This window comes from Sardina pilchardus, chromosome 21 (assembly GCF_963854185.1).
Source record: "Sardina pilchardus chromosome 21, fSarPil1.1, whole genome shotgun sequence".
NCBI lineage: Eukaryota > Metazoa > Chordata > Actinopteri > Clupeiformes > Clupeidae > Sardina > Sardina pilchardus.
In genome coordinates, this window is record NC_085014.1 from 24,565,882 (window position 1) to 24,581,941 (window position 16,060).

General features: G+C 39.3%; 8 protein-coding genes across 8 annotated transcripts; all 8 read right to left on the reverse strand.

Moving 5' to 3' along the window:
• Positions 1–918: 918 nt before the first annotated feature.
• Positions 919–1,828, reverse strand: LOC134069330 (heat shock protein 30-like). The gene has a single exon (XM_062525288.1). The coding sequence runs from the start codon at positions 1,701–1,703 to the stop codon at positions 1,089–1,091; it is 615 nt and encodes a 204-aa protein (XP_062381272.1). The 5' UTR covers positions 1,704–1,828; the 3' UTR covers positions 919–1,088.
• A 1,062-nt stretch (positions 1,829–2,890) lies between these two features.
• Positions 2,891–3,663, reverse strand: LOC134069331 (heat shock protein 30-like). The gene has a single exon (XM_062525289.1). The coding sequence runs from the start codon at positions 3,601–3,603 to the stop codon at positions 2,989–2,991; it is 615 nt and encodes a 204-aa protein (XP_062381273.1). The 5' UTR covers positions 3,604–3,663; the 3' UTR covers positions 2,891–2,988.
• A 1,062-nt stretch (positions 3,664–4,725) lies between these two features.
• On the reverse strand, positions 4,726–5,635 carry LOC134069333 (heat shock protein 30-like). The gene has a single exon (XM_062525290.1). It carries the CDS (start codon positions 5,508–5,510, stop codon positions 4,896–4,898), a length of 615 nt encoding a protein of 204 aa, XP_062381274.1. The 5' UTR covers positions 5,511–5,635; the 3' UTR covers positions 4,726–4,895.
• A 1,070-nt stretch (positions 5,636–6,705) lies between these two features.
• LOC134069334 (heat shock protein 30-like) lies at positions 6,706–7,535 on the reverse strand. Its single transcript, XM_062525291.1, has one exon. The coding sequence runs from the start codon at positions 7,408–7,410 to the stop codon at positions 6,796–6,798; it is 615 nt and encodes a 204-aa protein (XP_062381275.1). The 5' UTR covers positions 7,411–7,535; the 3' UTR covers positions 6,706–6,795.
• A 1,084-nt stretch (positions 7,536–8,619) lies between these two features.
• LOC134069335 (heat shock protein 30-like) lies at positions 8,620–9,435 on the reverse strand. The gene has a single exon (XM_062525292.1). It carries the CDS (start codon positions 9,308–9,310, stop codon positions 8,696–8,698), a length of 615 nt encoding a protein of 204 aa, XP_062381276.1. The 5' UTR covers positions 9,311–9,435; the 3' UTR covers positions 8,620–8,695.
• Positions 9,436–10,581: 1,146 nt separating this feature from the next.
• On the reverse strand, positions 10,582–11,293 carry LOC134069336 (heat shock protein 30-like). The gene has a single exon (XM_062525294.1). The coding sequence runs from the start codon at positions 11,208–11,210 to the stop codon at positions 10,596–10,598; it is 615 nt and encodes a 204-aa protein (XP_062381278.1). The 5' UTR covers positions 11,211–11,293; the 3' UTR covers positions 10,582–10,595.
• A 1,039-nt stretch (positions 11,294–12,332) lies between these two features.
• Positions 12,333–13,242, reverse strand: LOC134069337 (heat shock protein 30-like). The gene has a single exon (XM_062525295.1). The coding sequence runs from the start codon at positions 13,115–13,117 to the stop codon at positions 12,503–12,505; it is 615 nt and encodes a 204-aa protein (XP_062381279.1). The 5' UTR covers positions 13,118–13,242; the 3' UTR covers positions 12,333–12,502.
• A 1,160-nt stretch (positions 13,243–14,402) lies between these two features.
• LOC134068618 (heat shock protein 30-like) lies at positions 14,403–15,097 on the reverse strand. Its single transcript, XM_062524304.1, has one exon. The coding sequence runs from the start codon at positions 15,012–15,014 to the stop codon at positions 14,403–14,405; it is 612 nt and encodes a 203-aa protein (XP_062380288.1). The 5' UTR covers positions 15,015–15,097.
• Between the last annotated feature and the right edge of the window lie 963 nt (positions 15,098–16,060).

Sequence of the window (16,060 nt, forward strand, 5' to 3'; positions counted from 1 at the left end):
AATTTGGAGGTGGTGAGCAATATGGATACTTTGCATATTGGTTCACCAAGTCACAGGTTACATTTAAACGAAATTGTTGTCACGTTAATGAACACCTATTATTAAAGAGGTGATATTCGGTAAGGTGATTTTAAAAATACTCAGAATATTCTGAGTAGCCTATCTTGAAATGACTCAGGCTTAAAGCAAGCATGGTCGTATTGAAATGTGCAAACTGTACTGTATCCTAACACGTAGGTTTCATTTACAGTATAGTGAAGATATTTGAAAAGAAACATAATTATCATGATGGTAAATACACAAAGATATTTTCATGTTTCACCTCATGAAAGAATGTAATAAACTTTTTAAACAAGTGTATATTCATGTGGATTCAATAAAATTTTGCATTGACCGCTGCTTTCATGTCTGAACAAATAGATCCAAAAACGACAACAAATACTGTACGTGAAAAATGCTGTCCATGAGTAAATATCTATTCCTCAGTAAGATGGGTTTTTGACTGAAAGGCTACTTTGAAAATGGAAATGAATTTGTTCCTCTATTTCCAACAGAAATACACGACACTATTCACACTATTTCATCAGAAAGTGTGCAGTATTGTTCTTGAAAAATTGCCTTTTTACTTGATGCTGTTGTTGATACACACATCAATTTCACTGACTAAGTCCTGTATGTAATTCTATAGACTTTATTTGAATGATTCCTAATTTGGGGTTTTGAATATGGTGTGTTTACATGAACTAATGAAAGCTTTGTTTGTGTCCTCTGTCAGATCGTCTGGTACTCTTGAAAATGTTTGTATTTTGAGTGTTGGTGTTCACACTCTATCAGGAACAAAAGTCATACAATGAAAGTTTTATGATTGTTGTTCAGTATGAAAAGGTTTATTATATCGCATGAATTAACATCATCACATCATTCATTTGAGAAAAAAAAATGAAATATACAAATCGGTTGTTCATAATATTCCAAAAAAGATTCAGCACATTCAACTTCATGGAGTCACAATAAGAAATTGAACAACATTTCAAAAGACCAGCTTTTTAAATCAAGGATGCAAAAAAAGTCCATTTTCAGCAGTGGGTTTACTGCTTCATCTCTGCTGAATTTGTAGCGTTGTCCTCTTTTGTCATCTTCTCTACTTGTTCTGTGGATTCCGCTGTTTTGCAGTCGATGGGCACTACCCTCTCAGAGATGGAAGGCGTCTGTTTTCCTGGTGCTTCAATGTGAAGCTTTCCCTCTGCCAATCTGCAGGTGACAGCCTCAGGAGTCACCCCTTCTGGGAGATCAAACTCTCTCTTGAAGGCCTGAACCCTGTAGGAATAGGAGCCTTTTCCATCTTCGTGCCTCTTCTCAGATTTGCCGCTCACTTGTAGCTTGTTGCCCACCTGTTTGACTGACAGCTCTTCAGGAGAAAAGTCTTTAGTGTCCAGTGTCAGAGCGAAACCATCTCCCTTCTTCTCAAGGTTGAGAGGAAGTGGATGAAGCTCCTCTGAAGCTGGGATTTGGTCAATCTCCTGGAAGATGTGGTGCTGAAGTTTCTTCAGGAGCTCCAGACTGCTTGGTATATCTTCCATGTTTCTCAGCATAAGATCTCTGTGAATGTCAAGAGGTCGGACGTGAGGCCAGATACTGCGGACGGGCCAGTAGAAGTCCACAAAGGGGCTGAGGGAGGGCTGGAATCCGTGAAGGCTCAACATCTTCAGTGAGAGTCGGGAGTTCTTGCTGTGTTTACTACTTGTAGCGTAGCCTTGGGTTTGTCTGTTTGGTTTCAGCACGCTGAGCTCTCACTGCTCTATATACTGCCTCTTGAAGTTCCAGGCAGTTCCTGAATATTCCAGTCAGTGCCAAAATTTACCACCGCGTGTCACCCTGGAGCATGGGGATGACGTCACAGAGATTCTAAATTTGGAGGTGGTGAGCAATATGGATACTTTGCATATTGGTTCACCAAGTCACAGGTTACATTTAAACGAAATTGTTGTCACGTTAATGAACACCCATTACTAAAGAGGTGATACTCGGTAAGGTGATTTTAAAAATACTCAGGCTATTCTGAGTATCTTGAAATGACTCAGGCTTAAAACAAGCATGGCCGTATTGAAATGTGCAAACTGTACTGTATCCTAACACGTACGTTTTATATACAGTATAGTGAAGATATTTGAAAAGAAACATAATTATCATGATGGTAAATACACAAAGATATTTTCATGTTTCACCTCATGAAAGAATGTAATAAACTTTGTAAATAAGTGTACGTTCATGTGGATTCAAAGCAATTTTGCATTGACCGCTGTTTTCATGTCTGAACAAATAGATCCAAAAAACGACAACAAATACGTGAAAAATGCTGTCCAGGAGTAAATATCTATTCCTCAGTAAGATGGGTTTTTGACTGAAAGGCTACTTTGAAAATGGAAATGAATTTGTTCCTCTTTTTCCAACAGAAATAGACCACACTATACTCACACTATTTCATCAGAAAGTGCACTATTGTTCTTGAAAAATTGCATTTTGACTTGATGCTGTTGTTGATACACACATCAATTTCACTGACTTATTCCTGTATGTTATGCTTTAGATTTTATTTGAATGATTCCTAATTTGGGGTTTTGAATATGATATGTTTACATAGACTAACGAAAGATTTGTTTGTGTCCTCTGTCAGATCTTCTGGTGCTCTTGAAAATGTTTGTATTTTGAGTGTTGGTGTTCACACTCTATCAGTAACAAAAGGCATACAATGAAAGTTTTATGATTGTTGTTTAGTATGAAAAGGTTTATTATATCACATGAATTAATATCATCACATCGTTTTTAAAAAAAAAAAATGAAATTATACAAATCGGTTGTTCATAATATTCAAAAAAAAAGATTCAGCACATTCAACTTCATGGAGACACAATAAGAAATTGAGTAACATTTCAAAAGACCAGCTTTTTAAATCAAGGATGCAAAAAAAGTCCATTTTCAGCAGTGGGTTTACTGCGTCATCTCGGCTGAATCTGCAGCGTTGTCCTCTTTTGCCATCTTCTCTACTTGTTCTGTGGATTCCGCTGTTTTGCAGTCGATGGGCACTACCCTCTCAGAGATGGAAGGCGTCTGTTTTCCTGGTGCTTCAATGTGAAGCTTTCCCTCTGCCAATCTGCAGGTGACAGCCTCAGGAGTCACCCCTTCGGGGAGATCAAACTCTCTCCTGAAGGCCTGAACCCTGTAGGAATAGGAGCCTTTTCCATCTTCGTGCCTCTTCTCAGATTTGCCGCTCACTTGTAGCTTGTTGCCCACCTGTTTGACTGACAGCTCTTCAGGAGAAAAGTCTTTAGTGTCCAGTGTCAGAGCGAAACCATCTCCTTTCTTCTCAAGGTTGCAAGGAAGTGGATGAAGCTCCTCTGAAGCTGGGATTTGGTCAATCTCCTGGAAGATGTGGTGCTGAAGTTTCCTCAGGAGCTCCAGACTGCTTGGTATATCTTCCGTGTTTCTCAGCATAAGATCTCTGTGAATGTCAAGAGGTCGGACGTGAGGCCAGATACTGCGGACGGGCCAGTAGAAGTCCACAAAGGGGCTGAGGGAGGGCTGGAATCCGTGAAGGCTCAACATCTTCAGTGAGAGTCGGGAGTTCTTGCTGTGTTTACTACTTGTAGCGTAGCCTTGGGTTTGTCTGTTTGGTTTCAGCACGGTGAGCTCTCACTGCTTTATATACTGCCTCTTGAAGTTCCAGACAGTTCGTGAATATTCCAGTCAGTGCCAAAATGTACCACCGCGTGTCACCCTGGAGCATGGGGATGACGTCACAGAGATTCTAAATTTGGAGGTGGTGAGCAATATGGATTCTTGGATATTGGTTCACCAAGTCACAGGTTACATTTAAACGAAATTGTTGTCACGTTAATGAACACCTATTATTAAAGAGGTGATATTCGGTAAGGTGATTTTAAAAATACTCAGAATACTCTGAGTAGCCTATCTTGAAATGACTCAGGCTTAAAGCAAGCATGGTCGTATTGAAATGTGCAAACTGTACTGTATCCTAACACGTACGTTTCATTTACAGTATAGTGAAGATATTTGAAAAGAAACATAATTATCATGATGGTAAATACACAAAGATATTTTCATGTTTCACCTCATGAAAGAATGTAATAAACTTTTTAAACAAGTGTATATTCATGTGGATTCAATAAAATTTTGCATTGACCGCTGCTTTCATGTCTGAACAAATAGATCCAAAAACGACAACAAATACTGTACGTGAAAAATGCTGTCCATGAGTAAATATCTATTCCTCAGTAAGATGGGTTTTTGACTGAAAGGCTACTTTGAAAATGGAAATGAATTTGTTCCTCTATTTCCAACAGAAATACACGACACTATTCACACTATTTCATCAGAAAGTGTGCAGTATTGTTCTTGAAAAATTGCCTTTTTACTTGATGCTGTTGTTGATACACACATCAATTTCACTGACTAAGTCCTGTATGTAATTCTATAGACTTTATTTGAATGATTCCTAATTTGGGGTTTTGAATATGGTGTGTTTACATGAACTAATGAAAGCTTTGTTTGTGTCCTCTGTCAGATCGTCTGGTACTCTTGAAAATGTTTGTATTTTGAGTGTTGGTGTTCACACTCTATCAGGAACAAAAGTCATACAATGAAAGTTTTATGATTGTTGTTCAGTATGAAAAGGTTTATTATATCGCATGAATTAACATCATCACATCATTCATTTGAGAAAAAAAAATGAAATATACAAATCGGTTGTTCATAATATTCCAAAAAAGATTCAGCACATTCAACTTCATGGAGTCACAATAAGAAATTGAACAACATTTCAAAAGACCAGCTTTTTAAATCAAGGATGCAAAAAAAGTCCATTTTCAGCAGTGGGTTTACTGCTTCATCTCTGCTGAATTTGTAGCGTTGTCCTCTTTTGTCATCTTCTCTACTTGTTCTGTGGATTCCGCTGTTTTGCAGTCGATGGGCACTACCCTCTCAGAGATGGAAGGCGTCTGTTTTCCTGGTGCTTCAATGTGAAGCTTTCCCTCTGCCAATCTGCAGGTGACAGCCTCAGGAGTCACCCCTTCTGGGAGATCAAACTCTCTCTTGAAGGCCTGAACCCTGTAGGAATAGGAGCCTTTTCCATCTTCGTGCCTCTTCTCAGATTTGCCGCTCACTTGTAGCTTGTTGCCCACCTGTTTGACTGACAGCTCTTCAGGAGAAAAGTCTTTAGTGTCCAGTGTCAGAGCGAAACCATCTCCCTTCTTCTCAAGGTTGAGAGGAAGTGGATGAAGCTCCTCTGAAGCTGGGATTTGGTCAATCTCCTGGAAGATGTGGTGCTGAAGTTTCTTCAGGAGCTCCAGACTGCTTGGTATATCTTCCATGTTTCTCAGCATAAGATCTCTGTGAATGTCAAGAGGTCGGACGTGAGGCCAGATACTGCGGACGGGCCAGTAGAAGTCCACAAAGGGGCTGAGGGAGGGCTGGAATCCGTGAAGGCTCAACATCTTCAGTGAGAGTCGGGAGTTCTTGCTGTGTTTACTACTTGTAGCGTAGCCTTGGGTTTGTCTGTTTGGTTTCAGCACGCTGAGCTCTCACTGCTCTATATACTGCCTCTTGAAGTTCCAGGCAGTTCCTGAATATTCCAGTCAGTGCCAAAATTTACCACCGCGTGTCACCCTGGAGCATGGGGATGACGTCACAGAGATTCTAAATTTGGAGGTGGTGAGCAATATGGATACTTTGCATATTGGTTCACCAAGTCACAGGTTACATTTAAACGAAATTGTTGTCACGTTAATGAACACCCATTACTAAAGAGGTGATACTCGGTAAGGTGATTTTAAAAATACTCAGGTTATTCTGAGTATCTTGAAATGACTCAGGCTTAAAACAAGCATGGCCGTATTGAAATGTGCAAACTGTACTGTATCCTAACACGTACGTTTTATATACAGTATAGTGAAGATATTTGAAAAGAAACATAATTATCATGATGGTAAATACACAAAGATATTTTCATGTTTCACCTCATGAAAGAATGTAATAAACTTTGTAAATAAGTGTACGTTCATGTGGATTCAAAGCAATTTTGCATTGACCGCTGTTTTCATGTCTGAACAAATAGATCCAAAAAACGACAACAAATACGTGAAAAATGCTGTCCAGGAGTAAATATCTATTCCTCAGTAAGATGGGTTTTTGACTGAAAGGCTACTTTGAAAATGGAAATGAATTTGTTCCTCTTTTTCCAACAGAAATAGACCACACTATACTCACACTATTTCATCAGAAAGTGCACTATTGTTCTTGAAAAATTGCATTTTGACTTGATGCTGTTGTTGATACACACATCAATTTCACTGACTTATTCCTGTATGTTATGCTTTAAATTTTATTTGAATGATTCCTAATTTGGGGTTTTGAATATGATATGTTTACATAGACTAACGAAAGATTTGTTTGTGTCCTCTGTCAGATCTTCTGGTGCTCTTGAAAATGTTTGTATTTTGAGTGTTGGTGTTCACACTCTATCAGTAACAAAAGGCATACAATGAAAGTTTTATGATTGTTGTTTAGTATGAAAAGGTTTATTATATCACATGAATTAATATCATCACATCGTTTTTTTTTAAAAAAAATGAAATTATACAAATCGGTTGTTCATAATATTCAAAAAAAAAGATTCAGCACATTCAACTTCATGGAGACACAATAAGAAATTGAGTAACATTTCAAAAGACCAGCTTTTTAAATCAAGGATGCAAAAAAAGTCAATTTTCAGCAGTGGGTTTACTGCTTCATCTCTGCTGAATTTGTAGCGTTGTCCTCTTTTGTCATCTTCTCTACTTGTTCTGTGGATTCCGCTGTTTTGCAGTCGATGGGCACTACCCTCTCAGAGATGGAAGGCGTCTGTTTTCCTGGTGCTTCAATGTGAAGCTTTCCCTCTGCCAATCTGCAGGTGACAGCCTCAGGAGTCACCCCTTCTGGGAGATCAAACTCTCTCTTGAAGGCCTGAACCCTGTAGGAATAGGAGCCTTTTCCATCTTCGTGCCTCTTCTCAGATTTGCCGCTCACTTGTAGCTTGTTGCCCACCTGTTTGACTGACAGCTCTTCAGGAGAAAAGTCTTTAGTGTCCAGTGTCAGAGCGAAACCATCTCCCTTCTTCTCAAGGTTGAGAGGAAGTGGATGAAGCTCCTCTGAAGCTGGGATTTGGTCAATCTCCTGGAAGATGTGGTGCTGAAGTTTCTTCAGGAGCTCCAGACTGCTTGGTATATCTTCCATGTTTCTCAGCATAAGATCTCTGTGAATGTCAAGAGGTCGGACGTGAGGCCAGATACTGCGGACGGGCCAGTAGAAGTCCACAAAGGGGCTGAGGGAGGGCTGGAATCCGTGAAGGCTCAACATCTTCAGTGAGAGTCGGGAGTTCTTGCTGTGTTTACTACTTGTAGCGTAGCCTTGGGTTTGTCTGTTTGGTTTCAGCACGCTGAGCTCTCACTGCTCTATATACTGCCTCTTGAAGTTCCAGGCAGTTCCTGAATATTCCAGTCAGTGCCAAAATTTACCACCGCGTGTCACCCTGGAGCATGGGGATGACGTCACAGAGATTCTAAATTTGGAGGTGGTGAGCAATATGGATACTTTGCATATTGGTTCACCAAGTCACAGGTTACATTTAAACGAAATTGTTGTCACGTTAATGAACACCCATTACTAAAGAGGTGATACTCGGTAAGGTGATTTTAAAAATACTCAGGTTATTCTGAGTATCTTGAAATGACTCAGGCTTAAAACAAGCATGGCCGTATTGAAATGTGCAAACTGTACTGTATCCTAACACGTACGTTTTATATACAGTATAGTGAAGATATTTGAAAAGAAACATAATTATCATGATGGTAAATACACAAAGATATTTTCATGTTTCACCTCATGAAAGAATGTAATAAACTTTGTAAATAAGTGTACGTTCATGTGGATTCAAAGCAATTTTGCATTGACCGCTGTTTTCATGTCTGAACAAATAGATCCAAAAAACGACAACAAATACGTGAAAAATGCTGTCCAGGGGTAAATATCTATTCCTCAGTAAGATGGGTTTTTGACTGAAAGGCTACTTTGAAAATGGAAATGAATTTGTTCCTCTTTTTCCAACAGAAATAGACCACACTATACTCACACTATTTCATCAGAAAGTGCACTATTGTTCTTGAAAAATTGCATTTTGACTTGATGCTGTTGTTGATACACACATCAATTTCACTGACTTATTCCTGTATGTTATGCTTTAAATTTTATTTGAATGATTCCTAATTTGGGGTTTTGAATATGATATGTTTACATAGACTAACGAAAGATTTGTTTGTGTCCTCTGTCAGATCTTCTGGTGCTCTTGAAAATGTTTGTATTTTGAGTGTTGGTGTTCACACTCTATCAGTAACAAAAGGCATACAATGAAAGTTTTATGATTGTTGTTTAGTATGAAAAGGTTTATTATATCACATGAATTAATATCATCACATCGTTTTTTTAAAAAAAAAATGAAATTATACAAATCGGTTGTTCATAATATTCAAAAAAAAAGATTCAGCACATTCAACTTCATGGAGACACAATAAGAAATTGAGTAACATTTCAAAAGACCAGCTTTTTAAATCAAGGATGCAAAAAAAGTCAATTTTCAGCAGTGGGTTTACTGCTTCATCTCTGCTGAATTTGTAGCGTTGTCCTCTTTTGTCATCTTCTCTACTTGTTCTGTGGATTCCGCTGTTTTGCAGTCGATGGGCACTACCCTCTCAGAGATGGAAGGCGTCTGTTTTCCTGGTGCTTCAATGTGAAGCTTTCCCTCTGCCAATCTGCAGGTGACAGCCTCAGGAGTCACCCCTTCTGGGAGATCAAACTCTCTCTTGAAGGCCTGAACCCTGTAGGAATAGGAGCCTTTTCCATCTTCGTGCCTCTTCTCAGATTTGCCGCTCACTTGTAGCTTGTTGCCCACCTGTTTGACTGACAGCTCTTCAGGAGAAAAGTCTTTAGTGTCCAGTGTCAGAGCGAAACCATCTCCCTTCTTCTCAAGGTTGAGAGGAAGTGGATGAAGCTCCTCTGAAGCTGGGATTTGGTCAATCTCCTGGAAGATGTGGTGCTGAAGTTTCTTCAGGAGCTCCAGACTGCTTGGTATATCTTCCATGTTTCTCAGCATAAGATCTCTGTGAATGTCAAGAGGTCGGACGTGAGGCCAGATACTGCGGACGGGCCAGTAGAAGTCCACAAAGGGGCTGAGGGAGGGCTGGAATCCGTGAAGGCTCAACATCTTCAGTGAGAGTCGGGAGTTCTTGCTGTGTTTACTACTTGTAGCGTAGCCTTGGGTTTGTCTGTTTGGTTTCAGCACGCTGAGCTCTCACTGCTCTATATACTGCCTCTTGAAGTTCCAGGCAGTTCCTGAATATTCCAGTCAGTGCCAAAATTTACCACCGCGTGTCACCCTGGAGCATGGGGATGACGTCACAGAGATTCTAAATTTGGAGGTGGTGAGCAATATGGATACTTTGCATATTGGTTCACCAAGTCACAGGTTACATTTAAACGAAATTGTTGTCACGTTAATGAACACCCATTACTAAAGAGGTGATACTCGGTAAGGTGATTTTAAAAATACTCAGGCTATTCTGAGTATCTTGAAATGACTCAGGCTTAAAACAAGCATGGCCGTATTGAAATGTGCAAACTGTACTGTATCCTAACACGTACGTTTTATATACAGTATAGTGAAGATATTTGAAAAGAAACATAATTATCATGATGGTAAATACACAAAGATATTTTCATGTTTCACCTCATGAAAGAATGTAATAAACTTTGTAAATAAGTGTACGTTCATGTGGATTCAAAGCAATTTTGCATTGACCGCTGTTTTCATGTCTGAACAAATAGATCCAAAAAACGACAACAAATACGTGAAAAATGCTGTCCAGGAGTAAATATCTATTCCTCAGTAAGATGGGTTTTTGACTGAAAGGCTACTTTGAAAATGGAAATGAATTTGTTCCTCTTTTTCCAACAGAAATAGACCACACTATACTCACACTATTTCATCAGAAAGTGCACTATTGTTCTTGAAAAATTGCATTTTGACTTGATGCTGTTGTTGATACACACATCAATTTCACTGACTTATTCCTGTATGTTATGCTTTAAATTTTATTTGAATGATTCCTAATTTGGGGTTTTGAATATGATATGTTTACATAGACTAACGAAAGATTTGTTTGTGTCCTCTGTCAGATCTTCTGGTGCTCTTGAAAATGTTTGTATTTTGAGTGTTGGTGTTCACACTCTATCAGTAACAAAAGGCATACAATGAAAGTTTTATGATTGTTGTTTAGTATGAAAAGGTTTATTATATCACATGAATTAATATCATCACATCGTTTTTTAAAAAAAAAAATGAAATTATACAAATCGGTTGTTCATAATATTCAAAAAAAAGGATTCAGCACATCCAACTTCATGGAGACACAATAAGAAATTGAGTAACATTTCAAAAGACCAGCTTTTTAAATCAAGGATGCAAAAAAAGTCCATTTTCAGCAGTGGGTTTACTGCGTCATCTCGGCTGAATCTGCAGCGTTGTCCTCTTTTGCCATCTTCTCTACTTGTTCTGTGGATTCCGCTGTTTTGCAGTCGATGGGCACTACCCTCTCAGAGATGGAAGGCGTCTGTTTTCCTGGTGCTTCAATGTGAAGCTTTCCCTCTGCCAATCTGCAGGTGACAGCCTCAGGAGTCACCCCTTCTGGGAGATCAAACTCTCTCCTGAAGGCCTGAACCCTGTAGGAATAGGAGCCTTTTCCATCTTCGTGCCTCTTCTCAGATTTGCCGCTCACTTGTAGCTTGTTGCCCACCTGTTTGACTGACAGCTCTTCAGGAGAAAAGTCTTTAGTGTCCAGTGTCAGAGCGAAACCATCTCCCTTCTTCTCAAGGTTGCAAGGAAGTGGATGAAGCTCCTCTGAAGCTGGGATTTGGTCAATCTCCTGGAAGATGTGGTGCTGAAGTTTCCTCAGGAGCTCCAGACTGCTTGGTATATCTTCCGTGTTTCTCAGCATAAGATCTCTGTGAATGTCAAGAGGTCGGACGTGAGGCCAGATACTGCGGACGGGCCAGTAGAAGTCCACAAAGGGGCTGAGGGAGGGCTGGAATCCGTGAAGGCTCAACATCTTCAGTGAGAGTCGGGAGTTCTTGCTGTGTTTACTACTTGTAGCGTAGCCTTGGGTTTGTCTGTTTGGTTTCAGCACGGTGAGCTCTCACTGCTTTATATACTGCCTCTTGAAGTTCCAGACAGTTCCTGAATATTCCAGTCAGTGCCAAAATGTACCACCGCGTGTCACCCTGGAGCATGGGGATGACGTCACAGAGATTCTAAATTTGGAGGTGGTGAGCAATATGGATTCTTGGATATTGGTTCACCAAGTCACAGGTTACATTTAAACGAAATTGTTGTCACGTTAATGAACACCTATTATTAAAGAGGTGATATTCGGTAAGGTGATTTTAAAAATACTCAGAATATTCTGAGTAGCCTATCTTGAAATGACTCAGGCTTAAAGCAAGCATGGTCGTATTGAAATGTGCAAACTGTACTGTATCCTAACACGTAGGTTTCATTTACAGTATAGTGAAGATATTTGAAAAGAAACATAATTATCATGATGGTAAATACACAAAGATATTTTCATGTTTCACCTCATGAAAGAATGTAATAAACTTTTTAAACAAGTGTATATTCATGTGGATTCAATAAAATTTTGCATTGACCGCTGCTTTCATGTCTGAACAAATAGATCCAAAAACGACAACAAATACTGTACGTGAAAAATGCTGTCCATGAGTAAATATCTATTCCTCAGTAAGATGGGTTTTTGACTGAAAGGCTACTTTGAAAATGGAAATGAATTTGTTCCTCTATTTCCAACAGAAATACACGACACTATTCACACTATTTCATCAGAAAGTGTGCAGTATTGTTCTTGAAAAATTGCCTTTTTACTTGATGCTGTTGTTGATACACACATCAATTTCACTGACTAAGTCCTGTATGTAATTCTATAGACTTTATTTGAATGATTCCTAATTTGGGGTTTTGAATATGGTGTGTTTACATGAACTAATGAAAGCTTTGTTTGTGTCCTCTGTCAGATCGTCTGGTACTCTTGAAAATGTTTGTATTTTGAGTGTTGGTGTTCACACTCTATCAGGAACAAAAGTCATACAATGAAAGTTTTATGATTGTTGTTCAGTATGAAAAGGTTTATTATATCGCATGAATTAACATCATCACATCATTCATTTGAGAAAAAAAAATGAAATATACAAATCGGTTGTTCATAATATTCCAAAAAAGATTCAGCACATTCAACTTCATGGAGTCACAATAAGAAATTGAACAACATTTCAAAAGACCAGCTTTTTAAATCAAGGATGCAAAAAAAGTCCATTTTCAGCAGTGGGTTTACTGCTTCATCTCTGCTGAATTTGTAGCGTTGTCCTCTTTTGTCATCTTCTCTACTTGTTCTGTGGATTCCGCTGTTTTGCAGTCGATGGGCACTACCCTCTCAGAGATGGAAGGCGTCTGTTTTCCTGGTGCTTCAATGTGAAGCTTTCCCTCTGCCAATCTGCAGGTGACAGCCTCAGGAGTCACCCCTTCTGGGAGATCAAACTCTCTCTTGAAGGCCTGAACCCTGTAGGAATAGGAGCCTTTTCCATCTTCGTGCCTCTTCTCAGATTTGCCGCTCACTTGTAGCTTGTTGCCCACCTGTTTGACTGACAGCTCTTCAGGAGAAAAGTCTTTAGTGTCCAGTGTCAGAGCGAAACCATCTCCCTTCTTCTCAAGGTTGAGAGGAAGTGGATGAAGCTCCTCTGAAGCTGGGATTTGGTCAATCTCCTGGAAGATGTGGTGCTGAAGTTTCTTCAGGAGCTCCAGACTGCTTGGTATATCTTCCATGTTTCTCAGCATAAGATCTCTGTGAATGTCAAGAGGTCGGACGTGAGGCCAGATACTGCGGACGGGCCAGTAGAAGTCCACAAAGGGGCTGAGGGAGGGCTGGAATCCGTGAAGGCTCAACATCTTCAGTGAGAGTCGGGAGTTCTTGCTGTGTTTACTACTTGTAGCGTAGCCTTGGGTTTGTCTGTTTGGTTTCAGCACGCTGAGCTCTCACTGCTCTATATACTGCCTCTTGAAGTTCCAGGCAGTTCCTGAATATTCCAGTCAGTGCCAAAATTTACCACCGCGTGTCACCCTGGAGCATGGGGATGACGTCACAGAGATTCTAAATTTGGAGGTGGTGAGCAATATGGATACTTTGCATATTGGTTCACCAAGTCACAGGTTACATTTAAACGAAATTGTTGTCACGTTAATGAACACCCATTACTAAAGAGGTGATACTCGGTAAGGTGATTTTAAAAATACTCAGGCTATTCTGAGTATCTTGAAATGACTCAGGCTTAAAACAAGCATGGCCGTATTGAAATGTGCAAACTGTACTGTATCCTAACACGTACGTTTTATATACAGTATAGTGAAGATATTTGAAAAGAAACATAATTATCATGATGGTAAATACACAAAGATATTTTCATGTTTCACCTCATGAAAGAATGTAATAAACTTTGTAAATAAGTGTACGTTCATGTGGATTCAAAGCAATTTTGCATTGACCGCTGTTTTCATGTCTGAACAAATAGATCCAAAAAACGACAACAAATACGTGAAAAATGCTGTCCAGGAGTAAATATCTATTCCTCAGTAAGATGGGTTTTTGACTGAAAGGCTACTTTGAAAATGGAAATGAATTTGTTCCTCTTTTTCCAACAGAAATAGACCACACTATACTCACACTATTTCATCAGAAAGTGCACTATTGTTCTTGAAAAATTGCATTTTGACTTGATGCTGTTGTTGATACACACATCAATTTCACTGACTTATTCCTGTATGTTATGCTTTAGATTTTATTTGAATGATTCCTAATTTGGGGTTTTGAATATGATATGTTTACATAGACTAACGAAAGATTTGTTTGTGTCCTCTGTCAGATCTTCTGGTGCTCTTGAAAATGTTTGTATTTTGAGTGTTGGTGTTCACACTCTATCAGTAACAAAAGGCATACAATGAAAGTTTTATGATTGTTGTTTAGTATGAAAAGGTTTATTATATCACATGAATTAATATCATCACATCGTTTTTTAAAAAAAAAAATGAAATTATACAAATCGGTTGTTCATAATATTCAAAAAAAAAGATTCAGCACATTCAACTTCATGGAGACACAATAAGAAATTGAGTAACATTTCAAAAGACCAGCTTTTTAAATCAAGGATGCAAAAAAAGTCCATTTTCAGCAGTGGGTTTACTGCGTCATCTCGGCTGAATCTGCAGCGTTGTCCTCTTTTGCCATCTTCTCTACTTCTGTGGATTCCGCTGTTTTGCAGTCGATGGGCACTACCCTCTCAGAGATGGAAGGCGTCTGTTTTCCTGGTGCTTCAATGTGAAGCTTTCCCTCTGCCAATCTGCAGGTGACAGCCTCAGGAGTCACCCCTTCAGGGAGATCAAACTCTCTCCTGAAGGCCTGAACCCTGTAGGAATAGGAGCCTTTTCCATCTTCGTGCCTCTTCTCAGATTTGCCGCTCACTTGTAGCTTGTTGCCCACCTGTTTGACTGACAGCTCTTCAGGAGAAAAGTCTTTAGTGTCCAGTGTCAGAGCGAAACCATCTCCTTTCTTCTCAAGGTTGCAAGGAAGTGGATGAAGCTCCTCTGAAGCTGGGATTTGGTCAATCTCCTGGAAGATGTGGTGCTGAAGTTTCCTCAGGAGCTCCAGACTGCTTGGTATATCTTCCGTGTTTCTCAGCATAAGATCTCTGTGAATGTCAAGAGGTCGGACGTGAGGCCAGATACTGCGGACGGGCCAGTAGAAGTCCACAAAGGGGCTGAGGGAGGGCTGGAATCCGTGAAGGCTCAACATCTTCAGTGAGAGTCGGGAGTTCTTGCTGTGTTTACTACTTGTAGCGTAGCCTTGGGTTTGTCTGTTTGGTTTCAGCACGGTGAGCTCTCACTGCTTTATATACTGCCTCTTGAAGTTCCAGACAGTTCCTGAATATTCCAGTCAGTGCCAAAATGTACCACCGCGTGTCACCCTGGAGCATGGGGATGACGTCACAGAGATTCTAAATTTGGAGGTGGTGAGCAATATGGATTCTTGGATATTGGTTCACCAAGTCACAGGTTACATTTAAACGAAATTGTTGTCACGTTAATGAACACCTATTATTAAAGAGGTGATATTCGGTAAGGTGATTTTAAAAATACTCAGAATATTCTGAGTAGCCTATCTTGAAATGACTCAGGCTTAAAGCAAGCATGGTCGTATTGAAATGTGCAAACTGTACTGTATCCTAACACGTACGTTTCATTTACAGTATAGTGAAGATATTTGAAAAGAAACATAATTATCATGATGGTAAATACACAAAGATATTTTCATGTTTCACCTCATGAAAGAATCTAATAAACTTTGTAAATAAGTGTACGTTCATGTGGATTCAAAGCAATTTTGCATTGACCGCTGTTTTCATGTCTGAACAAATAGATCCAAAAAACGACAACAAATACGTGAAAAATGCTGTCCAGGAGTAAATATCTATTCCTCAGTAAGATGGGTTTTTGACTGAAAGGCTACTTTGAAAATGGAAATGAATTTGTTCCTCTTTTTCCAACAGAAATAGACCACACTATACTCACACTATTTCATCAGAAAGTGCACTATTGTTCTTGAAAAATTGCATTTTGACTTGATGCTGTTGTTGATACACACATCAATTTCACTGACTTATTCCTGTATGTTATGCTTTAGATTTTATTTGAATGATTCCTAATTTGGGGTTTTGAATATGATATGTTTACATAGACTAACGAAAGATTTGTTTGTGTCCTCTGTCAGATCTTCTGGTGCTCTTGAAAATGTTTGTATTTTGAGTGTTGGTGTTCACACTCTATCAGTAACAAAAGGCA

Coding starts and splice junctions, on each gene's coding strand:
- LOC134069337 (XM_062525295.1), bottom strand. CDS start 13,117: ATGTTGAGCCTTCACGGATTCCAGCCCTCCCTCAGCCCCTTTGTGGAC.
- LOC134069336 (XM_062525294.1), bottom strand. CDS start 11,210: ATGTTGAGCCTTCACGGATTCCAGCCCTCCCTCAGCCCCTTTGTGGAC.
- LOC134069331 (XM_062525289.1), bottom strand. CDS start 3,603: ATGTTGAGCCTTCACGGATTCCAGCCCTCCCTCAGCCCCTTTGTGGAC.
- LOC134069335 (XM_062525292.1), bottom strand. CDS start 9,310: ATGTTGAGCCTTCACGGATTCCAGCCCTCCCTCAGCCCCTTTGTGGAC.
- LOC134069334 (XM_062525291.1), bottom strand. CDS start 7,410: ATGTTGAGCCTTCACGGATTCCAGCCCTCCCTCAGCCCCTTTGTGGAC.
- LOC134069333 (XM_062525290.1), bottom strand. CDS start 5,510: ATGTTGAGCCTTCACGGATTCCAGCCCTCCCTCAGCCCCTTTGTGGAC.
- LOC134068618 (XM_062524304.1), bottom strand. CDS start 15,014: ATGTTGAGCCTTCACGGATTCCAGCCCTCCCTCAGCCCCTTTGTGGAC.
- LOC134069330 (XM_062525288.1), bottom strand. CDS start 1,703: ATGTTGAGCCTTCACGGATTCCAGCCCTCCCTCAGCCCCTTTGTGGAC.